At 47.3% G+C, this 23,388-nt stretch overlaps 1 protein-coding gene across 1 annotated transcript in view; it reads right to left on the bottom strand.

Moving 5' to 3' along the window:
- The window catches only part of CHRNE (cholinergic receptor nicotinic epsilon subunit), a 163,388-nt gene that overhangs the window by 89,616 nt on the left and 50,384 nt on the right, over positions 1-23,388 (bottom strand). The window contains exon 2 of the mRNA XM_069643923.1: positions 9,325-9,461. Within this exon, the coding sequence (XP_069500024.1) occupies positions 9,325-9,461 (137 nt within the window). The remainder of the gene's footprint in view (positions 1-9,324; positions 9,462-23,388) is intronic.

The following is a 23,388-nucleotide window of genomic DNA, read 5'->3' as shown; positions in this document are numbered from 1 at the left end:
GTATGGTTCTTGTTCCTGGTGATATAGCGAGCGCCCTGCATGCTTCTTTTCACTAGTGATATAGCGAGCGCCCTGCACGCTTCTTGTCACCAGTGATATAGCGAGTGCCCTGCATGCTTCTTGTCCCTGGTGATATAGCGAGCGCCCTGCTTGCTTCTTTTCACTAATGATATAGCGAGCGCCCTGCATGCTTCTTTTCACTAGTGATATAGCGAGCGCCCTGCACACTTCTTGTCGCCAGTGATATAGCGCCATGCGCACTTCTTGTCAACATTGATATAGCAACCTGCACGCTACTTGCCACCAGTGATATAGCGAGTGTCCTGTACGCTTCTTGTCACCAGTGATATAGTGAGTGCCATGCACGCTACTTTTCACCAGTGGTATAGCGCCCCTGCACGCTTCTTGTCACCAGTCTTATAGCGAGTGCCCTGCACGCTTGTCACCAGTGGTATAGCGCCCGGCACACTTCTTGTCACCAGTGATATAGCAAGCGCCCTGCATGCTTCTTGTCACCAGTGATATAGCAAACACCCTGCATGGTTGTTGCCACCAGTGATATAGCGCCCTGCGCTCTTCTTATCACCAGTGATATAGCGCCTGGCACGCTTCTTGTCACTAGTGATATAGCAAGCGCCCTGCACGCTTCTTGTCACCAGTCATATAGTAAGTGCCCTGCATGCTCTTCGTCAACAGTGGTATAGTGCCCTGCACGCTTCTTGTCACCAGTGATAGCATGTGCCCTGCACGCTTCTTGCCACCAGTGATATAGCACCCTGCACGCTTTCTGTCACCAGAGATATAGCACCCTGCACGCTTCGTGTCACTAGTGATACAGTGCCTTGCACGCTTCTTTTCACCAGTGATATAGCACCCTGCACGCTTCTTGTCACTAGTAATATAGCTCCCTGCACCCTTCTTGTCACCAGTGATATAGCACCCTGCCGCTTCTTGTCACCAGTAATATAGCGCCCTGCACGCTTCTTGTCACCAGTGATATAGCACCCTACACGCTTCTTGTCACCAGGGATATAGCACCCTGTCGCTTCTTGTCACTAGTGATATAGAGCCCTGCACCCTTCTTCTCACCAGTGATATAGCGCCCTGCCGCTTCTTGTCACCAGTGATATAGCGCCCAGCCGCTTCTTGTCACCAGGGATATAGCACCCTGTCGCTTCTTGTTAGTTCCCAGGAATACAGTACGCAGCTCATTTCTAGGTTATATAGTGCTTGCTCACTTTCGGGGGTCTAGTATCTAGCTCGCCAGGCAACTGTCTCACAGGCCTCTCTGCTCTCTCAGGCTTTGCAGCTTACTTATACCACTAAGCTCTCTTCTGCCCAGTGGCTCACGCAGGTCTCCCTGCTCTCTCAGGCTTTGCAGCTTACTTATACCGCTCAGCTCTCTTGGGCCCAGTGGCTCATGCAGGCCTCTCGGATCTCTCAGGCTTTGCAGATTACTTATACCACTCAGCTCTCTTAGGCCCAATGGCTCACACAGGCCTCTCTGCTCTCTCAGGCTTTGCAGCTTACTTATACCGCTCAGCTCTCTTAGGCCCAATGGCTCACGCAGGCCTCTCTGTTCTCTCAGGCTTTGCAGCTTACTTATACCACTCAGCTCTCTTAGGCCCAATGGCTCACACAGGCCTCTCTGCTCTCTCAGGCTTTGCAGCTTACTTATACCGCTCAGCTCTCTTAGGCCCAGTGGCTCACGCAGGTCTCTCTGCTCTCTCAGGCTTTGCAGCTTACTTATACCGCTCAGCTCTCTTAGGCCCAGTGGCTCACACAGGCCTCTTGGCTCTCGCAGGCTTTGCATCTTACTTATACCGCTCAGTTCTCTTAGGCCGAGTGGCTCACGCAGGCCTCTCGGCTCTCTCAGGCTTCGCAGTTTACTTATACCACTCAGCTCTCTTGGGCCCAGTGGCTCACACAAGCCTCTCTGCTCCCTCAGGCTTTGTAGCTTATATATAGCTCCCAGCTCTCTTAGGCCCAGTGGCTCATACAGGCCTCTGCTTTGCAGGCTTTGCATCTTACTTATCCCGCTCAGCTCTCTTAGGCCCAGTGGCTCACGCAGGCCTCTCGGCTCTCTCAGGCTTTGCAGCTTATTTATACCGCTCAGCTCTCTTAGGCCCAGTGGCTCACGCAGGTATCTCGGGCTCTCAGGCTTTGCAGCTTAACTATACTGCTCAGCTCCCTTAGGCCCAGTGGCTCACGCAGGCTTCTCTGCTCTCTCAGGCTTTGTAGCTTACTGATACCGCCCAGGTCTCTTGGGCCAAGTGGCTCACGCAGGCCTCTCTGCTCGCTCAGGCTTTGTAGCTTACTTATAGCGCTCAGCTCTCTTAGGCCCAGTGGCTCACGCAGGCCGCTCTGCTCTCTTAGGCTTTGCAGCTTACTTATACCGCTCAGCTCTCTTAGGCCAAGTGGCTCACGCAGGCTTCTCTGCTCTCTCAGGCTTTGTAGCTTACTTATAGCGCTCAGCTCTCTTAGGCCCAGTGGCTCACGCAGGCCACACTGCTCTCTCAGGCTTTGCAGCTTACTTATACCGCTCAGCTCTCTTAGGCCGAGTGGCTCACGCAAGCTTTTCTGCTCTCTCAGGCTCTGTAGATTACTTATAACGTGCAGCTCTCTTAGGCCAGGTGGCTCACGAAGGCCTCTCCGCTCTCTCAGGCTTTGCAGATTACTTATAGCGTTCAGCTCTCTTAGGCCCAGTGGCTCACGCAGGCCGCTCTGCTCTCCCAGGCTTTGCAGCTTACTTATACCGCTCAGCTCTCTTAGGCCCAGTGGCTCACGCAAGCCTCTCGGCTCTCTCAGGCTTTGTAGCTTACTTATAGCGCTTAGCTCTCTTAGCCCCAGTGGCTCACGCAGGCCGCTCTGCTCTCTCAGGCTTTGTAGCTTACTTATAGCGCTCAGCTCTCTTAGGCCCAGTGGCTCACGAAGGCCGCTCTGCTCTCTCAGGCTTTGCAGCTTACTTATACCGCTCAGCTCACTTAGGCCAAGTGGCTCACGCAGGCTTCTCCGCTCTCTCAGGCTTTGCAGCTTACTTATACCGCTCAGCTCTCTTAGGCCAAGTGGCTCACGCAGGCTTCTCTGCTCTCTCAGGCTTTGTAGCTTACTTATACCGCTCAGCTCTCTTAGGCTGAGTGGCTCACGCAAGCTTCTCTGCTCTCTCAGGCTTTGTAGCTTACTTATAGCATGCAGCTCTCTTAGGCCCAGTGGCTCACGCAGGCCTCTCCGCTCTCTCAGGCTTTGCAGATTACTTATAGCGGTCAGCTCTCTTAAGGTCAGTGGCTCACGCAGGCCTCTCTGCTCTCTCAGGCTTTGCAGCTTACTTATACCGCTCAGCTCTCTTAGGCCCAGTGGCTCACGTCACGCAGGCCTCTCCGCTCTCTCAGGCTTTGTAGCCTACCTATAGCTCTGAGCTCTCTTAGGCTCAGTGGCTCCCACAGGCGTCTCTGCTCTCTCAGGCTTTGCAGCTTACTTATAGCGCTCAGCTCTCTTAGGCTCAGTGGCGCACACGGGCCTCCCCGCTCTCTCAGGCTTTGCAACTTACTTATCCCGCTCAGCTCTCTTAGGCCCAGTGGCTCACACAGGCATCTCAGGCTCTCTCAGGCTTTGCAGCTTACTTATACCGCTCAGCTCCCTTAGGCCTATTGGCTCACGCAGGCCTCTCTGCTCTCTCAGGCTTTGTAGCTTACTTATAGCTCTCAGCTCTCTTAGGTCCAGTGGCTCACGCAGGCCTCTCTGCTCTCTCAGGCTTTGCAGCTTACTTATAGCGCTCAGCTCTCTTAGGCCCATTGGCTCACGCAGGCATCTCGGGCTCTCTCAGGCTTTGCAGCTTACTTATACCGCTCAGCTCCCTTAGGCCCAGTGGCTCACGCAGGCCGCTCTGCTCTCTCAGGCATTGCAGCTTACTTAGACCGCCCAGCTCTCTTAGGCCCAGTGGCTCACGCAGGCCTCTCGGCTTTCTCAGGCTTTGTAGCTTACTTATAGCGCTCAGCTCTCTTATGCTCTGTGGCTCACGTGGGCCTCTCTGCCCTCTCAGGCTTTGCAGCTTACTTATAGCGCTCAGCTTTCTTAGGCCCAGTGGCTCACGCGGGCCTCTCGGCTCTCTCAGGCTTTGTAGCTTACTTATAGCGCTCAGCTCTCTTAGGCTCAGTGGCGCACGCGGGCCTCTCCGCTCTCTCATGCTTTGCAACTTACTTATCCCGCTCAGCTCTCTTAGGCCCAGTGGCTCACGCAGGCATCTCGGGCTCTCTCAGGCTTTGCAGCTTACTTATACCGCTCAGCTCCCTTAGGACCAGTGGCTCACGCAGGTCTCTCTGCTCTCTTAGGCTTTGCAGCTTACTTATACTGCTCGGCTCTCTTAGGCCCAGTGGCTCACGCAGGCTTCTTTGCTCTCTCAGACTTTGTAGCTTACTTATAGCTCTCAGCTCTCTTAGGCCCAGTGGCTCATGCAGGCCGCTCTGCTCTCTCAGGCTTTGGAGCTTACTTATACCGCTCAGCTCTCTTAGGCCCAGTGGCTCACGCACGCCTCTCTGCTCTCTCAGGCTTTGTAACTTACTTATATCGCTCAGCTCTCTTAGGCCCAGTGGCTCACGCAGGCCTCTCTGCTCTCTCAGGATTTGCAGATTCCTTATAGCGCTCAGCACTCTTAGGGTCAGTGGCTCACGCAGGCCTCTCTGATCTCTCAGGCTTTGCAGCTTACTTATACCGCTCAGCTCTCTTAGGCCCAGTCGCTCACGCAGGCCTCTCGGCTCTCTCAGGCTTTGTAGCTTACTTATAGCGCTCAGCTCTCTTAGGCCCAGTGGCTCACGCAGGCCTCTCGGCTCTCTCAGGCTTTGTAGCTTACTTATAGCGCTCAGCTCTCTTAGGCTCAGTGGCGCACGCGGGCCTCTCCGCTCTCTCATGCTTTGCAACTTACTTATCCCGCTCAGCTCTCTTAGGCCCAGTGACTCACGCAGAAGAATGGAGGAACACTACGAAGATGCTCCGGAAGGCTACTGGACCCGAGAGGGCTCTTCAGCCTGAACGAAGTGAGTCGGCTGATGCGAGGGCCCGGGACGGACGAAGAAGCCGAAGATGCTGCCGGTTGAAGGATGCTGCAGGTAAGGTTTCGCCGCTGCTCTGACTCGTATTTTCTTTGTCTTTTTCCCTTCCAGATGCCGATGGTTAGAGTCCAGGACGGGTGTGGCTGTAGAAGTTCAGGAACAGAACAGACACGGTGAGCGTTACGCTGCAGGAGTGCAGAATAACGTGAAGCGTGTTCTGTATGCAGGGCGTGGCTTAAATAGCCTCGCAGGTAGTCCCAGGTAAAGTAGCCCCTTTACCACTCCCTGTTCTGGAACAAAATAGTCCCCCAACCACACCCTGAGAAAACAGAAAGTTCCAGTCCTGCCTAGACTGGGCACGTAGTTCTACATGAATCATCCCATATCATGAGCCTGGCGCCAACGGCGCCAGGACTGAGTCCAAGACGCTCTGGGAGCTTGAAAGGCCCTCATGGGAGTCGATGACTGGGGGGGCCCACCAGATCCAAGGGGCTATCAGTGTGAACCCTGACAGAGACATGTTATCCCCATTTTCCCTTGAGAATAACCTCCCCAGGTCTGAAACCCTCATGGATTATTGCCATGTTCCCACTCCTATTCCCATGAAGATCAGGGAAACCCCTTTAGTCAAATCTGTGACCCATCCTTGCAAATCTGATAGAATCGCCTTTTTCAATTCCACTTGTCAGTCTATCAGAGGTGACTTGCCATCAAAACCTTTTGTAAATGCTCATCCAAGTTCCATGAGTCAATCATTTACAATGAACGTATGTTCTCAGAATCCACAAAATACTGAGACGAAGACGAGGAGGGATTGTGCAAAGTGGAACAAGAGAGACTGCAGACCTAGTGAGTGCTCTAGTCTTTCCTGGCACACACATGTGTCTGGGAAATGTAAGTAGCCCAAACAGAAAATGGAGGGTTGCTGCTTTGGCGACTGGCGAGAGACAGTTACACCTCTCAGCACAGAGCATAGAGGCGAAAAGTTAAAACCGGCGTGGTGGAGTCATGCGGATCCCCGCCGAACGAAGATGGGACTGCGTAACTGAGATGCGCTGCGGATATGCCACGAACAGGTGAAGAACTCCTGGGGCATTCACAGATGCAGGGGAAGGGCAATTTGCTTACTGAAGCCAAAAGGACAGCAGGCTTGTCAGAAGAAAGCTGCGGAGGACCGGCGAGCAAAGGAAAGAAGACTGCGAGAGGGAAGCAGGCGGGTATCTTATTCCGACCGACTGCGAGAGAAGATAACAACACATACAGAAGCCGGTGAGTCCTCCTGAGAGCAACATGGACACTGAGGCGTATCGGCGAACACGCTGAGTGCGTATAATTGAAAGTTACTTACCAGAAATAGAGAAAATAAATGCACACACTAAAAGGGAATTTAAGTCACAAACAAACCCTTTGCTAATATGTAAATGTCACAGTGCCAATATGAAGAAAGCAGAAGGAAGAGAATATATAAGGAAGATACATTATCGAATACTATATACAAACAACTTTGGGAGGGGGGTGAAACCTACAAATGAGCAGAAGTCCTGGCAGGGGAGTACACCAGGCAGCCTCAGGTGTGTGAAACGGAGGTCCTGTAAAGAGAGTAAACCAGGCAGCCACAAGTGTGTGAAACGGCGGTCCTGTAAAGAGAGTACACCAGGCAGCCTCGAGTGTGTGAAACGCAGGTCCTGTAAAGAGAGTACACCAGGCGGCCTCGAGTGTGTGTAACGGAGGTCCTGGCAGGGTAGTAAACCATGCAGCCTCAAGTGTGTGAAACAGACGTCCTGTAAAGAGAGTACACCAGTCAGCCTCAAGTATGTGAAACAGAGGTCCTCTAAAAAGAGTACACCAGGCAACCTCAAGTGCGTGAAACAGAAGTCCTGCAAGGAGAATACACCAGGCAACCTCAAGTGTGTAAAAAGGTCGCCCTAGAGGGAAGTATCCCAGGCAATTGAAGTGGATTATAAGAAACTGTGAAGACAAACAGTATTGTGTGCAGATGTTGCATTTGGCCAAGAAATGCCCAAAGAATTGTTCTTGAAAGAACCTGTGAAGACAAAGCTTTCATTACGAGTTTACTGGTAAGCCACCATTTACACCGTCCAATGTCCCGGTATTACCATGATATTACGGGTGTTGGAGTAATGGTAAGTTCCCATTCCATGGAGTCACATAGGACTCTACGGGATGGGTACCACTGAGTCACCGGCACCACTGTTAAAGGTGCCAGTGATTCAGTGAATTCTCTGTCGGTAGGGGCCTGAACTACCGACTTGGAGTATGCCGTTCTGGAAAAGGTGCCGGTACACGTTGTTACAGGCACCTTATTTCCAGCCCGGCATTCTGGTAATGGCCCTAAAACAGTATTGTGTGCAGGTGTTGCATTGGCCCAAAGAAGTGTTCTTGAAAAGAAACCAAAGTTGTCAAGTTAAAGAGTTGTTGTGCAAGTGTTGTACTTGGCCAAGAGATCCCCCAAAGAACTGTGGTGTGTGAAAATCTCAAGGAGTAAAGAAGAATCCAGGGGAATCGAGCTGCTACCCTCTGGAACCAAGAACTTTCTCCAGAAGAAACTTTTGTTTAAATCATTTATCCTTCCTTTATGAACAAATTTCCCAATCCAATCAAGGTTAAAGACAATCCCCTTTTTCACCTTAGAGTTTAAGTTTGTAGTGTGATGGTCAGAAAGAACGTTGCACACAGGACAGTTTTGTTTCTGACATCTTGACACAGACAGAGCCTTAGTTTGTGTTTAGGTTGGGAAATTCCTTTTAGAGCAGGGTCAGAGTGACCTTTTCACAGCTCCTTTTATTTTCAATAAAAGTCTTTAACCAAAAACATGGCAAACCCGAGTCTTACTGTCATTTCTGACTCCTCACAGAACCCAGGAAAGCAACTGAGGGAATTCTAAGAGACCGACTGCAGATCTGGGGATCACATTGCAGATCAGTGGCAAGAACGGCTCATTGTCCTGCCATGGATCACTCAGCGCGGGAGTGGAAATCCTTGGCTGTGGTTCAATCATAAAGAGAACGGACAGTGGCCAAGTCTAAGCGAATTCCATTTGACACAGGACGTGACTCATCATCCTTTGCAGTGTCATACAGACACTTTAATCTGCTCATCTAATGTAATTAAAAACTCCCATGGGCAATTAACAAGTGGCTTGACACCAATGGCACCAATCTGGACTTGAACAAAAGAGCACACCTGTCATCAGCTCTAGCTTTGCTGCTTTGGGAATAGGCTAGTGAGTCGAAAGATGAAGAGGGAGGAAAGGGCCAGTACCCAATCATGTGACCATTTACTTCAGTAGTATTACATCCTACCTATCCCTTCTTTACAGCAAGCTACCATTTTGGAAGGTGTACTTATACCTACAGAGAACAGAGAGCCCCTCTCACTCAGCAAATTATGACTTGTGCACTGCATAAGCCCCAGAAACAATTACTGTGTAATTAGGGGAAAGGGGTCTGCAGTAGGATGGATGGAGAAAGAGGAAGGGGTTCTGTGTCCACGGACCAGGGAAGGGTTGTGTGGTAGGATGCCTATGGAATGCTGCCTACCGCAAGGCCGCTTTTTTTTTTACCATCGCCTGCTCTACCCCCAATGGGCCCCTCTCCCAAGGAATGGCTTCACAGACAGATCCGCTCACCCTGCTTTCCCCCGGTCCCTCTACTTCCCTTGACGGGCCGCTGCACCATCTTCATTGGAGTCACCAGACCACTTCCTTTAAGTGTGCCATGCTGTGCGTCAGCCAACATGATGCTGTCTTTTGTACACCAGACTTGAGGGAAGTCAATCCCACACTGCACAAGCACATTCTGTGAATCAGGGACTTTGAACCTTGAGCTCAGATTTATAAAGGGCAAAGTGCCCCTCACAACCTGTGCTCCAGTTCTCCGTTAATTTGTTAGTGGATCTGTCAGCAGGGAGATGTGCAGAGCAGGCACCTTCAAAACCACCTATACAGTTATCGATGAGCAATCGAGGATGACTAAATTCCATATAGAATCAGACCGAGGTGCATTGGCAGAGGGGATTGCAGTCCCCGGCTCATGGTGCACTTGATCTCAAAGTGGCACCTTCACATTCCCCCCATTTAGGACGCTCTACAGAAACAAGCCCATGGAGGAGTTTCCATGGGCAGTATATGCTTCACAGGTGGTACTCCAGTATTTAAGAACAGAATGATACAGTTACAATTGGCAGAGTGACCACAGCAGATCCACCTGCTTCTCCTGTGCTTGGATTAGGGTCTTGCTCGGCCATGCCGGGCCCTTACCAGCGAGATAAGGTTGGTGAGGATGAGTTTGATCTGCACGCCAATGATGTCGTCCACTTTCTCCGCCGGCCGCGTGTTCTTGTCGTAGCTGGCAAACAGGTCATTGTAGAGATCGAGTTCCTCGTTGGCGCCAATCGCTGGTGGAGAGGAGAGCAAGCAACACGTTTATCATTTAGTTATTTTATTTTGAGTATGCATTGGGCACGAGTCTAGGTTCAAGAAGAAACAGAGCGCTGTACACCAGGAGGGGTTATATGCTTACATTAGTGGGTTAAGTGCGATGGGGCCAGTCATTATAACATCTCACGTATTACCTGTGGCATGCCACTTAGGATAGCAAGGAATAGCTACCTGTTACAGGCACACATCTCTTAAAATATGTCTGCGTGAACAGGTTTACATGGGTGAAGGTCTGATGGTGTCTTTCGTATGCAGGGTAACAATCGGCGTTCATAAGAAAGATGTCTGGGATAGCGCTTATAGAGCCTAGTAGTGCTGGGGCGGTGAGCGTGTGTGTGTGTTTGTGTGTGTGTGGGGGGGGGGGTGTTTTTAAAGGCCTCAAACAGAAGTCCCTTTCCCATGAATGGCATGATTTTCAACAATGAAACAAAACAGCCTGCCCTCTTTTTGTTTTTCAAGCAAAATGAAGGAGCAATGTGGAAAGGGGCCTACCTGTCATTATCAATGGATAACCACCATTTTAATTTACAAAAGAAGGAGGAATCAAAGATCCATGTCACATGAAAAATATGATTGTGAAACATTGAAAACAAAAATGGCCTGCACAGGTGTGTACAAATAAAAGCAGTTTGAAAAGTGAAAAACAAAAAAGTATCACTGCTGTCAGAAATATTTAAAACAAAACATGATGTGTGGATTGCCAAAAATCAATGTATATTATGTTTCACCTACAAAACTTCTATGACATTTGAAGAGCCACTTTGTCTTCATGGAAAATTTCAGCCCCAGGCAAACCCTTTTGCTGGCTGTGGGAAAAACTTCACAAGGACATTTCCCAGTTCCAGCCTGGATGTCCCATCTCCCATCTAATGATCAACTGCAATAAAATGTCCTGCTAAAGGTGTCAAAATTCAGTGTTCTCTAGACCTGCTGGCTCTGAAAGCATTGCACTACAACAGAAGTTCCCCTTGGCTGGAGCATGACTAATATGTGTGAAAATGGGGACACCCACTTTAAAGAGCAAGTTTCCAACACAAAGGAGACTGATCAAAAAAACTCTGGGAACAGGTTGATCCAGTGAAAATAAATGACCGGAAGGCAGGAGTGCCATTTGTCTCACATGAAGATTCACAGTTAATTTAAAAGGACTATTATCATTTAGGCCTTTTTCTCAGCCATCATAAGGCGGATGGATTTCATCTATGTACCATTTTTTACGTAGTTTCCAGGTGATTTTGGGGATATAATTCATCTACCTGTTACTTGTGGGAACTGTAATGGGCAGTTAAACTAGGTTTCTGGCTGATCTAAACATGTTCCAAATGTGAAAGTTGGTGAGCGGGTGGAAAATGAAATTACGGACTTGCTTAATAACTTACATAATTATAACTGTTGTGCTTTTTATAGACACGGCAGAAAGGTGCCACATGGCCGTGCTACATGGTACAGATTTGGTGATTGTCTTATCTAATTCCTCATGATTAGCTGAATCAGAAAATATGTTTATTATGGCAGTTGCTAGTAAAATAATGAAGTTGTGATACATAACTAGTTTTTGCCAAAAAGTTGAAAGGAGCACAAAGGGCGATTGCAAATGGGAATTGCCAAATGCTGCTCCAGACCCGTAGACCAATCCTGACTTTGAGGCTGGGTTTGGGAGGAGGGAGAAGGGTAACTCTCCAATCCTTGGGGCAGGGATTATTGCAGGGTACTTTCCCAAGATTGTAAAATTGGTGGTCTCATTGCTGTTTTATAAGGGAGACTGCACTAGGACAGAGAGAAGAGACAGACCATCAGGAAGGCTTCTGAAACTTACCATATGACAGCTGTAACGAGACACCAGAGGAGATTGCTGAGAGTGCATCTGAGTGGAGCTGTCTATCTCTAGGAAGGCCTCAAGCTGACCTGGTCCTATGGTGGAGAGCGGGAAGCCATCTTTGAGAGTGGAGTGACCAGACCACTACCCTATCTTTCCAGAGTGTCCTGAGATGCAGCTGGCTTTCCTGAACCTTAAACAGAGGCTTGAACTGAGCCCTTGGAAACTAAAAGGTGGGGGAGTCTGCTTGCCTTGAATCCTTTCCCTGTATAGTGGGCAGGGGAGGGGGCAAAACCCTGTAGATCCTTAGCGTATTTAACCAGAAATATTAATTCAATTAATTCCCCATTTGGCATAACACTATGGGGTGAATTTTGTTAAAATTCAAAATTAACAAAGCTCACTTCCCAGTGTGTGCTGAAAACTATAGCTTATAAATGAACTGGGTAATCCTTGTTGTCCAACTGACCCCGACTTCTTTAAGGAAGAGGGGTGTCTGTTTTTAAATCAGTCCAACCTTTTTATCCAGCTTCTCCAACAGAGGCCTTTCAGTAAGGGGAGTCTGAAATCCAAAATTCACCAAATCATTCCAATTTTTCTGTCTGGCTTTCCAACATAGACCAAAGTAAGGGGGAGGGTCTGAAATCAAACCGCTACATCACCATGTGTTTATTTTAATCCAAAAGTGGACGCAAAATCATAATTGCCATAGGTATTTGTACCAATCTTGAAATCCTACTACTAGCCTTTTAAGTCTGCAGGAAAATAAAATAATCACACAATATTACACGATAATTGTCTTCTTGATTGATCAGTGTAATTACTTAATGAATTGAAATTTGCAGAAAGTGAAGAATTGTGTTTGTGTTCTTTTTAAGGACTCATAACAACAAAAAATTAGCAATTTACCACCACATTGTCTTCCCTCTCCAGGTGAGACGATAATTAAATGGAGATATGGATGGAGGACTTTCAAGACTGTGGGCCTCATCACGAGTTGGGCATTAGCCTGACTGGGATATTGACCAACTTTATTGGTTTTACTACCCACCCGTCCAACGGTATTACTGCCGGATCATGGGTTGGGTGGTAAATGTTATTCCCCATTCCCCATTGGGTCCATTGGACCCAATGGGGAATTTTCAGCACAATTACCACCAGCGGTATTACCGCACGGTAATTGCACTGAAAATCTGCATTTTTACAACGTTTTTACCCACAGCTCTGAGCTGGGGGTAAACACGCCATACTAATGATTTGGCGGACCCTTAAATTCAGCGGTAACCCCGTTACCAATGCATTTAAGGGCTACCGCCCAACTCGTGATGAGGCCCTATGTGTTGCCAATTCCCACCCCCTCATATAGCATTTAAAGGAAAAAAAGCACTTCTAGTGCTTTGTTTAGGTTTCCATTGAAGGCACATTCTCAAAAAACCATTGCATGTCAGACAAAGTGGGCTTAATTAAGGGGACGAAATCAGAGGCGGTGAGACCCTCAACACATATTATATGGCAACAAAGAAAATGGACCGGTACTATGCAAAGAAAAGAAATGTAATATCGAGAGGAACGAGACTTGGGGAATCGGTTGAGGATGTTATCGATGCAATAAAGGAACTAGCGAAGAAATACAACTTTGCTGCATCCCACAATAAACCCATATGGGAACAGTTCATATTAAAAGTTTGAGAGCAAAGAATCAGAGAAAATATATTTAGCAAAGGAGAGAGTGTGGCAGCCCGGGAAGGTCAGGAGTGGGTCAGAGAGAAGCCAATGGCAAACCAGGGACACAATGAGTGCAGAGGGATGAGAAACAGCCAGTTTGAGAGATGTGGGAGTAACGTCCACATGTCCAGCTCCCGTACATGCCTAGAGATGATTACAGAGGGACACTCAGGGAGATATCTGGTACGGGAGAAGCATAAAGTGTAAGCAATGATGGTGAAGGTGTGGACTTTTCACTTAGTGCGGTTAGACATAGAAAAACAGAGGTAGCAAACCCCATGCTGAGGTGATAGTGAACGGTGAGGTCATACCCATGTTTATAGACTCTGGTTATACCATAATTCATTGGAAGGCATGGGTGGAGAAATTCTGGCATAGTACTAAAGAAATCTGATATTGGTGTCAATAGGTATAGGGGGTACACGTTGACATTGTAGGTGGATTCCAAGCCGATTTGGAAGTGTGTAACACACGTGCAAAGGTACATGTATCCAAAACAGGTGAGGACTTGTTAGATTGGTTTGACAAATTACATGCGTATAATTCTAGATTATAATGTCCCAGGGAATGTGCCCATCTTAAATGTCGATAGTGGTGGGAGGGTGCAGGACAAATTCTCAAATTCACAGATGTCTTTTCAGAGGATCTAGGATAATTATGTGGATTTTGTTACAAAAATAAAATGTAGGCTGTGCCAATGGCCGCGTGTGCCAGAGGCGTCCGTATAAGCCTGTGGGAGGAACATGAAATGGAGTTGCGAAAGCTGGAACAGCAGGGAATAATTAAGTCAGTGGAAGCTTCGGTGTGGCTGCCTCCAATTGAAGTGGTGCTGAAACCTACTAGTCAGATTTGCATCTGTGCTGATTTGAGGGCAGTGAACAAATGTGTAGTGGAAGACAGGTATCCACTCCCTAACATAGAAGAGTTAGTGAGCCTGGTGAGTAATACAAAGGTATTCAGCACAGTGGACCTAGCTTCGGCATAACACCAAATAAATGACTCTCTGTTTGTTCATCACTCTGGAAGGAACATTTCCGTGTAAAAGAATGCCATTTAGCTAGTTTCTGCATCTGCGGTATTCCAGAAAATTATGCACTCATTATTTGGAAGAATGGAAAGGGTGTCCTGTTTCCAGGATGACAGCCTGGTGTGAGGTGAGAGAGAGAAGGAGCACATTGAGAGTCTGGAATCTACAAAAGGGGTTCTTAGAGAGGCTGGACATAGATCATAGAACCTGAAGAAAGCTTTATCTGTGCAATCGTGGGACGACAAGTACAAGTTATAGACAGCAAGAAATGTCATTCCTCGGATTAGAGTACTATTCAAAATGTGTACCACATTTTGCTGACAGATGCAGTTGCTGCATCTGCAAAACGGATGATGGATATGTTTAGTAAAAAGGGGCGTTATTGAAGTAGACGCATTTGTGAGGTTTGACCCAACATGTAAGTGTGCCATAACGACAGATGCCAGCCACAGGGATTGGTGCTGTGCTATTACAAGGCCAGAGTGATTTATAAATGATTAGAAATTATTATTGGTGTCTCTTCCCATATGATGAACAGTCCCCAGGTAGAGTATTCCATAATAGAGAAAGAGGCTCTAAGTGTGGTACGGGCAGTGAACATATTTTGTTTCTGTGGGGGTAAAGGTTCACTGTTTCAACTGATCACAAACTGATATTAGTGGAAATATTTTCCAACAATGGTTTTGAGGGAAAATCATCTAGGATTATCAGGTGGTTGGCCTCTCTGCCGGGACGTGAATTATCAGTTGATCATATTCCAGGGAAGGAAAATGTGATAGCGGACTTTCTAGCTAGAATAAGGAGAGTAGAGAAAACAGTGGACGAGGAAGATGGAAAGGAAGCTGAAGAAGGCAAGGAACAAGTCTTTCAGATTAAGGGCAGGTTTGTGAATGAGGAGGAGTGGGGCAGAGCTTTGACAGAGGACGAAGTACTTAATGAAGTCAGGTCATAGGTAGAAAGCGGGTTAGGAGACATCAAGTGAGGATTCCATGAAGCCTTTCTACTAGGTGAGGGATGAACTATGTGTTGAAGGAGACTTTCTGTGTAAAGGAAGTAAGGTAATACCACCTGTAGGGGTCAGGAAAAGGATATTGGAGGCTCATCATGAGAGACATTTAGGAATGAAGAAAATTAACGGGAGAGTGTGTGGCGATTATTGGTGGCCGGTGTGGATAGTGATGTGAAGTGGCAGATTAAAGAGTGTGGCATCTGCCAAGATAGTGTGAAGATTGTAAAAATGCAAAGACAACCATGTGGGTCAATATAATTGCCCAGGGAATTTGTGGCATTAGATTTGTTGTGGCCATTATATGGATCAAGGGGGAAACCGAATTATATCCTGGTCCTTGTTGACCTTGTCACTAATTGGGTTGGAGCTGACACAGCAGCAGTGGTAAAGCTTCTTGATAGAATCTTTCAACAGGAATGGTTTCCAAAAATCATAGTCACTGATAATGGTGTACAATTGACCTCCTGTACCATGGAGACGTTTCTGCAGAACATAGGGTTGCGTGACATTAAGACGTCTGTATACCAACCAGAAACAAATGGGGCAGTAGAATGATTCAACCAAACACTGATTGAGGTGATGAGAATCGGTATTAGTGCAGAGAACTATTGGGAGGAAGAAATCGAAAGGAAACTGATGGCCTATAGACTGGCCTCTCATGTCACAATAGGCCGTGATCCCTTTGAAGTTCTCAGGAGGTGGAAGCCCCGTACATCGGTTTGTCCACCCTGGATGGGACAAGTGAAATTTGCAGAGTAGAATCCAGAGGATTTGAGAGAACAAGTGAGAGAAAGAATGACAAGGATGAAAGAAAGATTTGACAGCCACATCTGTTGTAGAGGAAAGTAAGTCAAAGTAGTGGACGAAGAACGTGTGAAGAATTAAAAAGAACCTTGAGTATCCTTTGTTATGTGCCCCAAATTTGTTTGTTTTGATTGTTAATTGTAACACAAAAAATCTCTTCATTATTACATTTGTGATTTATAATGTTTAATGTCCTCTTCAGTTTGTGCATCTATTTGCATCAATTTCTGATTGAATGTTACTTCACATTTCTCATTCCGATTTGTACAACATATTGCATCAATTTCTGATTTAATGTTACTTTACATTTCCCTTGACACGTGTTTTTCCATTATTTCTAATGGTTCATCAGGAGGGTTGAACATTTGTATTTCTAAATGTTTAGACAAAAAACATAAAATTAAACGTATTGCCCTTACGTTGGGTTAAAACATTAAATACTGGTGTGTACAGTTTTTCTAACAAGAGTCTTTTATGTGCATAAAGTGGACAACAAATGTTCAATTACTCGCTTGTTTGCTCCTTTTGCTTGTAAAATGTAAAGCCTTAATATGAAGCATCTGCTGATATTTGTAGCCTTTCTGGTGTTTGCAGGATGGTACCTGTTAAAACAACAATTTCGTTCTTGTAGTGTCTAATCTGTATCTATACCAATATCTGGAGTCTGGTTCTATCATCTAACTTAATTTGTGCTTTTGTTTTACCTTTTTGTTATGAAGACATTTTCCTGGCCCCTATCGGCACGTGGACCCCATGCTCACTGCGTCTTAGAGAGGCTCAGCTTCACCTCACTGATGAGGCCTGACTAGGCTGAAACCCATGGCTGGGGTTGCTGACGGTACTTTTGTTCAGAGGAGATTTGCCTAGCATTTAGATGCTGGACTGCCCTTGTGGGTGAGAAAAAGACAGATATGCAAATGGATATTTCTCTTCTGTGAAGGGTGCAGTGAGCTAAAACGTGGTTATAGACCCTCCTCAGGGAGGAAATTCCATAGAACAGGGTATATGACCTTTTTCGTTCTCAGTAGAGGGTCTCCCACACTCCTTTGCAACTTTGTAAAACTTTGGGTTGCACCCTAAGTAACCCAGGGTAATCCAGACATGGAGCCCTTGCTCAATGTGTCTTAGAGAGGCTCAGCTTCACCTCACTAATGAGGCCCGATTGGGCCAAAACCCGTGTCTGGGGTTGCTGATGGTACTTTTCTTCAGAGGAGATTTGCCTAGCATTTAGGTGCTGGACGGCCCTTGTGGGTGGTACACAGACTGATATGCAAATGGCAACGTTTCCTCTGTGAAGGGTGCAGTGAGCACAAGAACGTGTTTGTAGACCCTGCTGAGTGGAAGAAATTCCCTAGAACCGGGTATTTGACCCATGTTCGTTCTCAATAGAAGAGCTCCCACACTCCTTTTTTCAATTTTGTAAGACTTGGGGTTTCACTGTACATAACCAAGGGTAATCCAGGCGTGGACCCCAGCTTCACCTCACTGAGGAGCCCCAACAAGGCTGAAACATGTGTCTGGGGTTGCTGTTGGTACTCTTGTTCAGAGGAGATTTGCCTAGCTTTTCGTTGCTGGACTGCCCAAGTGGGAGGGACAAAGACTGATATGCAAATAGATTTTTCTCCTCTGTGAAGGGTGCAGTGGACTAAAATGAGATTTTAGACCTTTCCGAGTGGAAGAAATTCCATAGAACAGAGTATTCGACCCATGTTCGTTCTCAGTGGTGGGCCTCCCACACCCCTTTGAAACTTTGTAAGACCTGGTGTTTCACCCTAAATAACCCAGTGTAATCCAGACGTGGACCGCTTGCTCACTGTGCCTTAGAGAGGCTCAGCTTCACCTCACTAATGAGGTCCGACTAGGACAAAACACGTGTCTGGGGTTGTTGATTGTACTCTTATTCAGAGGAGATTTGCCTAGTATTTTGATGCTGGACGGCCCAAGTGGGTGGGACAAAGACTGATATTCAAATGGTTTTTTCTTCTCTGTGAAGGGTGCAGTGAGCTAAAATGTGGTCGTAGACCCTCCTCAGTGCAACAAATTCCATAGAATAAGGTATTTGACCCATGTTCGTTCTAAGTAGAGGGGCTCCCACACTACTTTGCAAAATATAGGCATTTTCTCAAACGTTGGTTCAATGGATTACCAGTCCATGCATCTGTGAAGGTATTTAAGCTCCTCGCTTGAGAGACAACTTCCCTGATCTCGGCCACTTTGCTATACATTTTCCTTCAATACATATAAATGCGAAAGACAATGCTGTCACAATCAACCATCTGGGCTCACGTGCAAAGTAGGATTTAACCAGTTGTGGCACACAACAATAAAAAATCCAAGACCTGACTGGTTGTTTGCATCTGGTACACGGGCAGAACATCTAAATGCACAGCATATATTCCAACATGACCCATTCCATTCAGGAGATGCTAGGCTGTTCCTGGTTTTAACTGTGCATTCTGCAGGCCAAGGTTTATAATGGGGAAATACAGGACTAACTGTAACATAATGTAAAGTTTAAACCAGGACTGGACTACCATCTCCAGAAAGGAATGGGGCATGTTGGAATATATGCAGAAATAACTAGCTGCCTTAATCCTCTCTTTGTTTCCTTCTCCTACTTAGAACCCAAGCATCCGCAGCTGAACCATTCTTTAGGTGATCAGGAGCAGTCGAGTCTTGTAGATTTAGTTATTTACACTTTTTTTGTATCAGACAGGCAGGGCTTTATGTGAGCTGGGGCCACCCAGGATGGGTACCCGCCAGCTTCTAGAAAGGCATCCCGGTATTTGGTGCTCCATCCCCCTTTCTCAAGATTATGTTCCCAATGGAATCTGCTTTGGTCCCGGTTTTTTGTTAGTAGGTCTTCATCGCTGGCAGGCAGGAATGCACAATCTCGCACAGAAGAAATGCTGCATTTTACAACTTAAGATAGTGTTAGTTTGTGATAAATGAATTATAATATGTGTTTCTTTGAACAGTAACACGTATACCCCTTCTCCTCCAGACGCTACTGAAGTGCAGTGCCTTGACAGCCACTTTCAAGAGTTAGTCCTACTATTATGTCAGTTGCCCTGTCCCGGTTTTTTACTTTTTTAATCTGGTCACCCTACATAATACACATTGACCTTTCTGCTTATTTAATGTATGCGCACAGAAGAGTTGCAGGCTGGAATCAGCCTCAGATATGTCCTACAAAAAAATTGTGTTTTTTCTCGTATTTTCAAAATGCCCTTGGGTTTTTTGGAAAGCACCAAGAAGTTTACGTTGGCGCTATTTTTCGAATATTGTTTGACATGCCAACTGTGCATGTATTTGAGCCCTTGAGTTCTTGAAGCCGCCCATGTTACGTTGGCATAGAGTTAATTAGCCTCCTCTCACAACCCGCTCAATTGTCTGCCTGAACCAGTCCTCCTGGTGCCTTTCTTCGACCCTAAACAAGGTCACTTATACATTCCCTGAATTTGTTTTGCTCACAGCAGATCTCATGAGGCTTCCAGGGACTGGGCCAACACATGCATGGGTTACTGAACGGAAAAAGTCAACACAATGTTCTTCTTCCCACCCTGCACCCTATGAGGCAAGTCGTGTCTGGGAAATGGGCAACCACACAAGGCCATATACGTTTAACAAAATACCCCCCTCCAGGGGTGTTGCTAGGTCTGGAAAAGATCAGGGGCCAAGCAAATGTAGGGATTGGCCGGATTCGGGGCTAGCTATAGCCTTTTGGTTGAAGCCCCTGATCTTCTATCCGGGGCTACAACCAAAAGACCTGGGGCTATGGCCTCCTCAGCCCCTCACCCCTAGCAACGCTTCTGCCTCCTCCCCACTTCCCATCCCAAAGAGCCTGTTTAAAGACCCATAATCCTATTGGCAATGCCATGTTCAGCGCGTGCCTGTCACTTGGAAGGGTTCGAGCACGAGGATCCGGGTCTGTGAGGAAGAAGAGGAGGGCCGACTGTACCCGAGATTACCAGTAAGTAATTGGGGAATTGCCACCTCTCTGAACTCGTCTTGTCACATTTTAATTGGGCAATCCAGAAAGAGCCTCTCCCTGTGTCCACGCTCGGTAGAGGAGCAAGCAACATTAGGAAACACCTGTTCCAACACAAAGCAGGCAGGCTAGTCAGCGAACTAAAAGAAGGACAATGAAAGGCAAAGGCCCTCATGACGAGCAAGCCGGTCTGGGAAAAATGCCAGTAAAACGGCTGGTATAACGACTCCGGCATTATTCCCGGACTGGCTTACTCCGAGTTTGCCAGAAGGGCCAGTGAACCAGCAGCAGGCCTGACCTGCCGGGAGTACTGGTTCCTACCGGCAAAGAATTGCCCCTTTCATCGGCACCATTACTACCGGAGCACACCCGTAATGTCCCGGTAACACTAGGATGTCGGGCACCGATAATGGTAAGGCGACTCTGAGGGTTACCCGCCGGTAGCATCAGCGGTTTACTGGCAGACTCATAATGAGGGCCAAATTCTGAAACCATACAAACAAAACAAGAGGCAACTTCTTCAAGCTAGGCTCCGTCAACCAAATCTTGGAGGATGCAAAAAGTCCCAAACAGAGAGAGACATGCCAAACCCACTGCCACCAAGCCTTATGGGTTCTAAAAAGGGAGACTTTAGGGAAATGTTCCCTGAAGAAGGGAGCCCAGCAAACATCATACTAGATCCTGCCATGGAAACTTGTAAAACACAGATGCCACAAGATCAGAATGCAGACTGCACAATTATCCGTAGACTGCAGACAGGGGCCCCCCAGGAAAGACTGGAAGGATGTAATCCTCATGAACAGTTCCAGGCAGGTGAGGGCCAAACCAATCAAGTGTACATGGCGAGAGCCACCTGGCAATACCAGTCTAGAGATACATGAAGAATAAGTCAAACCTGCAGCGATCCAGACCAGGCAGAAATGATCCACATGTTAAATGATGCCTCCAGTCATCAGCACACCAGGGCTGCTTGCAACACCGGGCCACTGATAACCAGGCAGCTAAGGGCAGGAGCGTGCAGCCAATGGCAGGCAAGTACCTCAACCCTGACCTCAGGAGGATGAAGCCACGCCCACAATGGAGCACAGCACCGGTACGCCAGGCTGAGGCACTAGACTGCCAAAGGCATAACATTAGTACCGTGGCGGGGCACCTGGTTCAGAAGCCAGGGAAACCCTTACTTCAGTGAGACGTCAGCGCACTAATCCTGCAGAGGGGAGTGGGAATCAAAAGCCATGCCTCAAATGAAGACTGGGATCTGCGCGCTGTGTGCCCCAGGCCCGCCGTTAATCCTGACCATTCCTCAGCCTCTTCCTCTGCATCCCCTACGACACAAGGCAATGTCATGTAATTGTTTTTTGTATCACGCATTTCCCCATTGAAATGGCCTCAAAGCGCTGTAGGTGAACGCCCTCAGGGGACCGAAGCACAAGGTATGGGAAATTCGTCAGAGGAGTTTAGAATGTGTGTGTGCATTTTAGCCAATACGAATGTAGGTAGGGATGACCAAGTACTTTCTAGCTACCCTTGTCGAGCTGGCATGTGGATTGGTGCTGTGAGGTCGTCTGGAGAGTATGCGGTGCAGGAGACTCATGTATCCAACTAGAACGAATTTGTGTCGTGGTGGATAGCTGCATTCTTATGGCAGAGGCGTTTTGCAATGTGTCTTAGAGTAGTGTATGATAGCCGATGCATGCGGGTGGGCCGCTGTGCCTTCAGCTATCTTCCATAAGCATGCAGTGTTATACGTACCCGTGCGTCGTGGCCGGTTTCTTGGTTTCGTACATGCAGCTGACAGGGACGACATTTCCCCAAAATGCCAGGGGTAGCGGAAGTGACATCACACGACCCTTGACCCCCTGATGACATCACAGGAAGTGATGTCATTTGACCCCACCCCAAAGTGATATCGCGGGAAGCGATGGAACACGACCTTTCACCCGTTGACAAAACAGGAAGTGGCATCACATAGCATTGTAAAGTGTGAAAAATATGGTTTACGATATCACTATAATGTGATGTGAATTTCATACCTGAATGGATCGCCATATGTATCGTTAAAATCAGTGTGTATAGGCCCATATTACCAAATTAGTGTGAATTTAAGCAGACGTCCATGACCAAATGGTAATGATGTGTTATTATATAGCACTTACGCTTTAGCGCTTTATATAGAAAAAATATACACCCAATATCACCCAACCTGTGTTGGTACTCATCTATCGACCTCAGAAGGATGAAAGGCTGAGTTGAGGCGTTTAAGAACACACTAAATTAGTGACTCACCCCCTTAAGTGTGCCTGAAATAAACCCTTAATGAGTCTAGCAGTTATTGTGTAGAATTCCAGAAAGAGACATTATTTGGTTTTCCTATTCTTTATTTAGGGTCAGTGCTAAAAGTGTTAGACTGGTGGCACTCCTGTTCTTATTTTTCTTATTTTTTTTAAGGGAGAGGCCTGAACAGGAAAGCCACTCCAGAAGTAAAGAGCCACATGGTGCTGGCCACTGCCAAGGAGCTTGAATTAGAAAAAAAAAGTCACGACCTCTGGCGACCTCTAAATGACGTCCCTCCAACAGGCCCAATTCCTGAAGCATGAATTAACAAAACACGATCAACGAACAGCGTGACGGCATGGCTGCCACAATGCCTTGGTGGCAGTACTCTTGCAAACCATGGGTAGTCAACATTTCAGAATCCCTGAAAAGGGAGTTTCCTTGAAAGCTGCAAACATCGTTACACCAACCATCTACAAATGGCAACGCTTCGGACGAACCAAGAGCTACCTGCACCATGCCACGCAGAAAGTGGGCCTGCCACTAACATGCAGGAATTGGAGAAATCCTGGGGACCACAGAAAAAGCACTACCATATCAAGGAAGCTTAACTTCTGCAGAGCCCGAGGGTGCAGGTGGGGCCGGACTGCGGGGATGTTCAAGGAGTGCGGGTAATGGGACTTTCCGGTTTTGCTGTCTATTTTTTGCCATCTTGTGCCATGTGTGCATCGCATGTCTCTTGGTGCCCCGATATGGTGTTTTGTAGCGTGGCATTGCTACTGAAATGTTGGGCACATCACCGTCTGACTTGACATCAGCGGATCCATTTTTGTCAGAACCAGCTCAGCTTTTCATCATTCCAAGGTAAAACATGTATGGTATTCTGTGAAATATCATTTTAGCCATACATGTTTAGATTGCTTTTTAGGTCAGTTACAAACATAACTGCTAGCATGATTGTTCTTCCCCCTTGCAGTTTTTGAATCTATGAAAGGGGTGTGTCAAGGGGTGGGGCTTCTCAAATGTGGGCGTGGCTAAAAGTCCGGTTTTTGCTTCAAACAAAGATGGCAACCCTAATGCAGGAAAAGGCCAGGAACAGGACATTGGCTATTGCGCTGTATTATAATCCCAATACAGCTCACTTCTGACCGACACCTCTCCTCCTGGAGGTGGTGAGGGTGGGAAGGAGGAGGAGGAGGAGGGACCAATGGGCGTGGCCTCAGTCCAGGTCAGCAACA

Source organism: Ambystoma mexicanum, chromosome 1p, assembly GCF_040938575.1.
Source record: "Ambystoma mexicanum isolate Mex_15411 chromosome 1p, UKY_AmexF1_1, whole genome shotgun sequence".
NCBI classification, from domain to species: domain Eukaryota; kingdom Metazoa; phylum Chordata; class Amphibia; order Caudata; family Ambystomatidae; genus Ambystoma; species Ambystoma mexicanum.
Note: the sequence above shows the minus strand (reverse complement) of the source record. Positions and strands in the feature narration are given on the sequence as shown.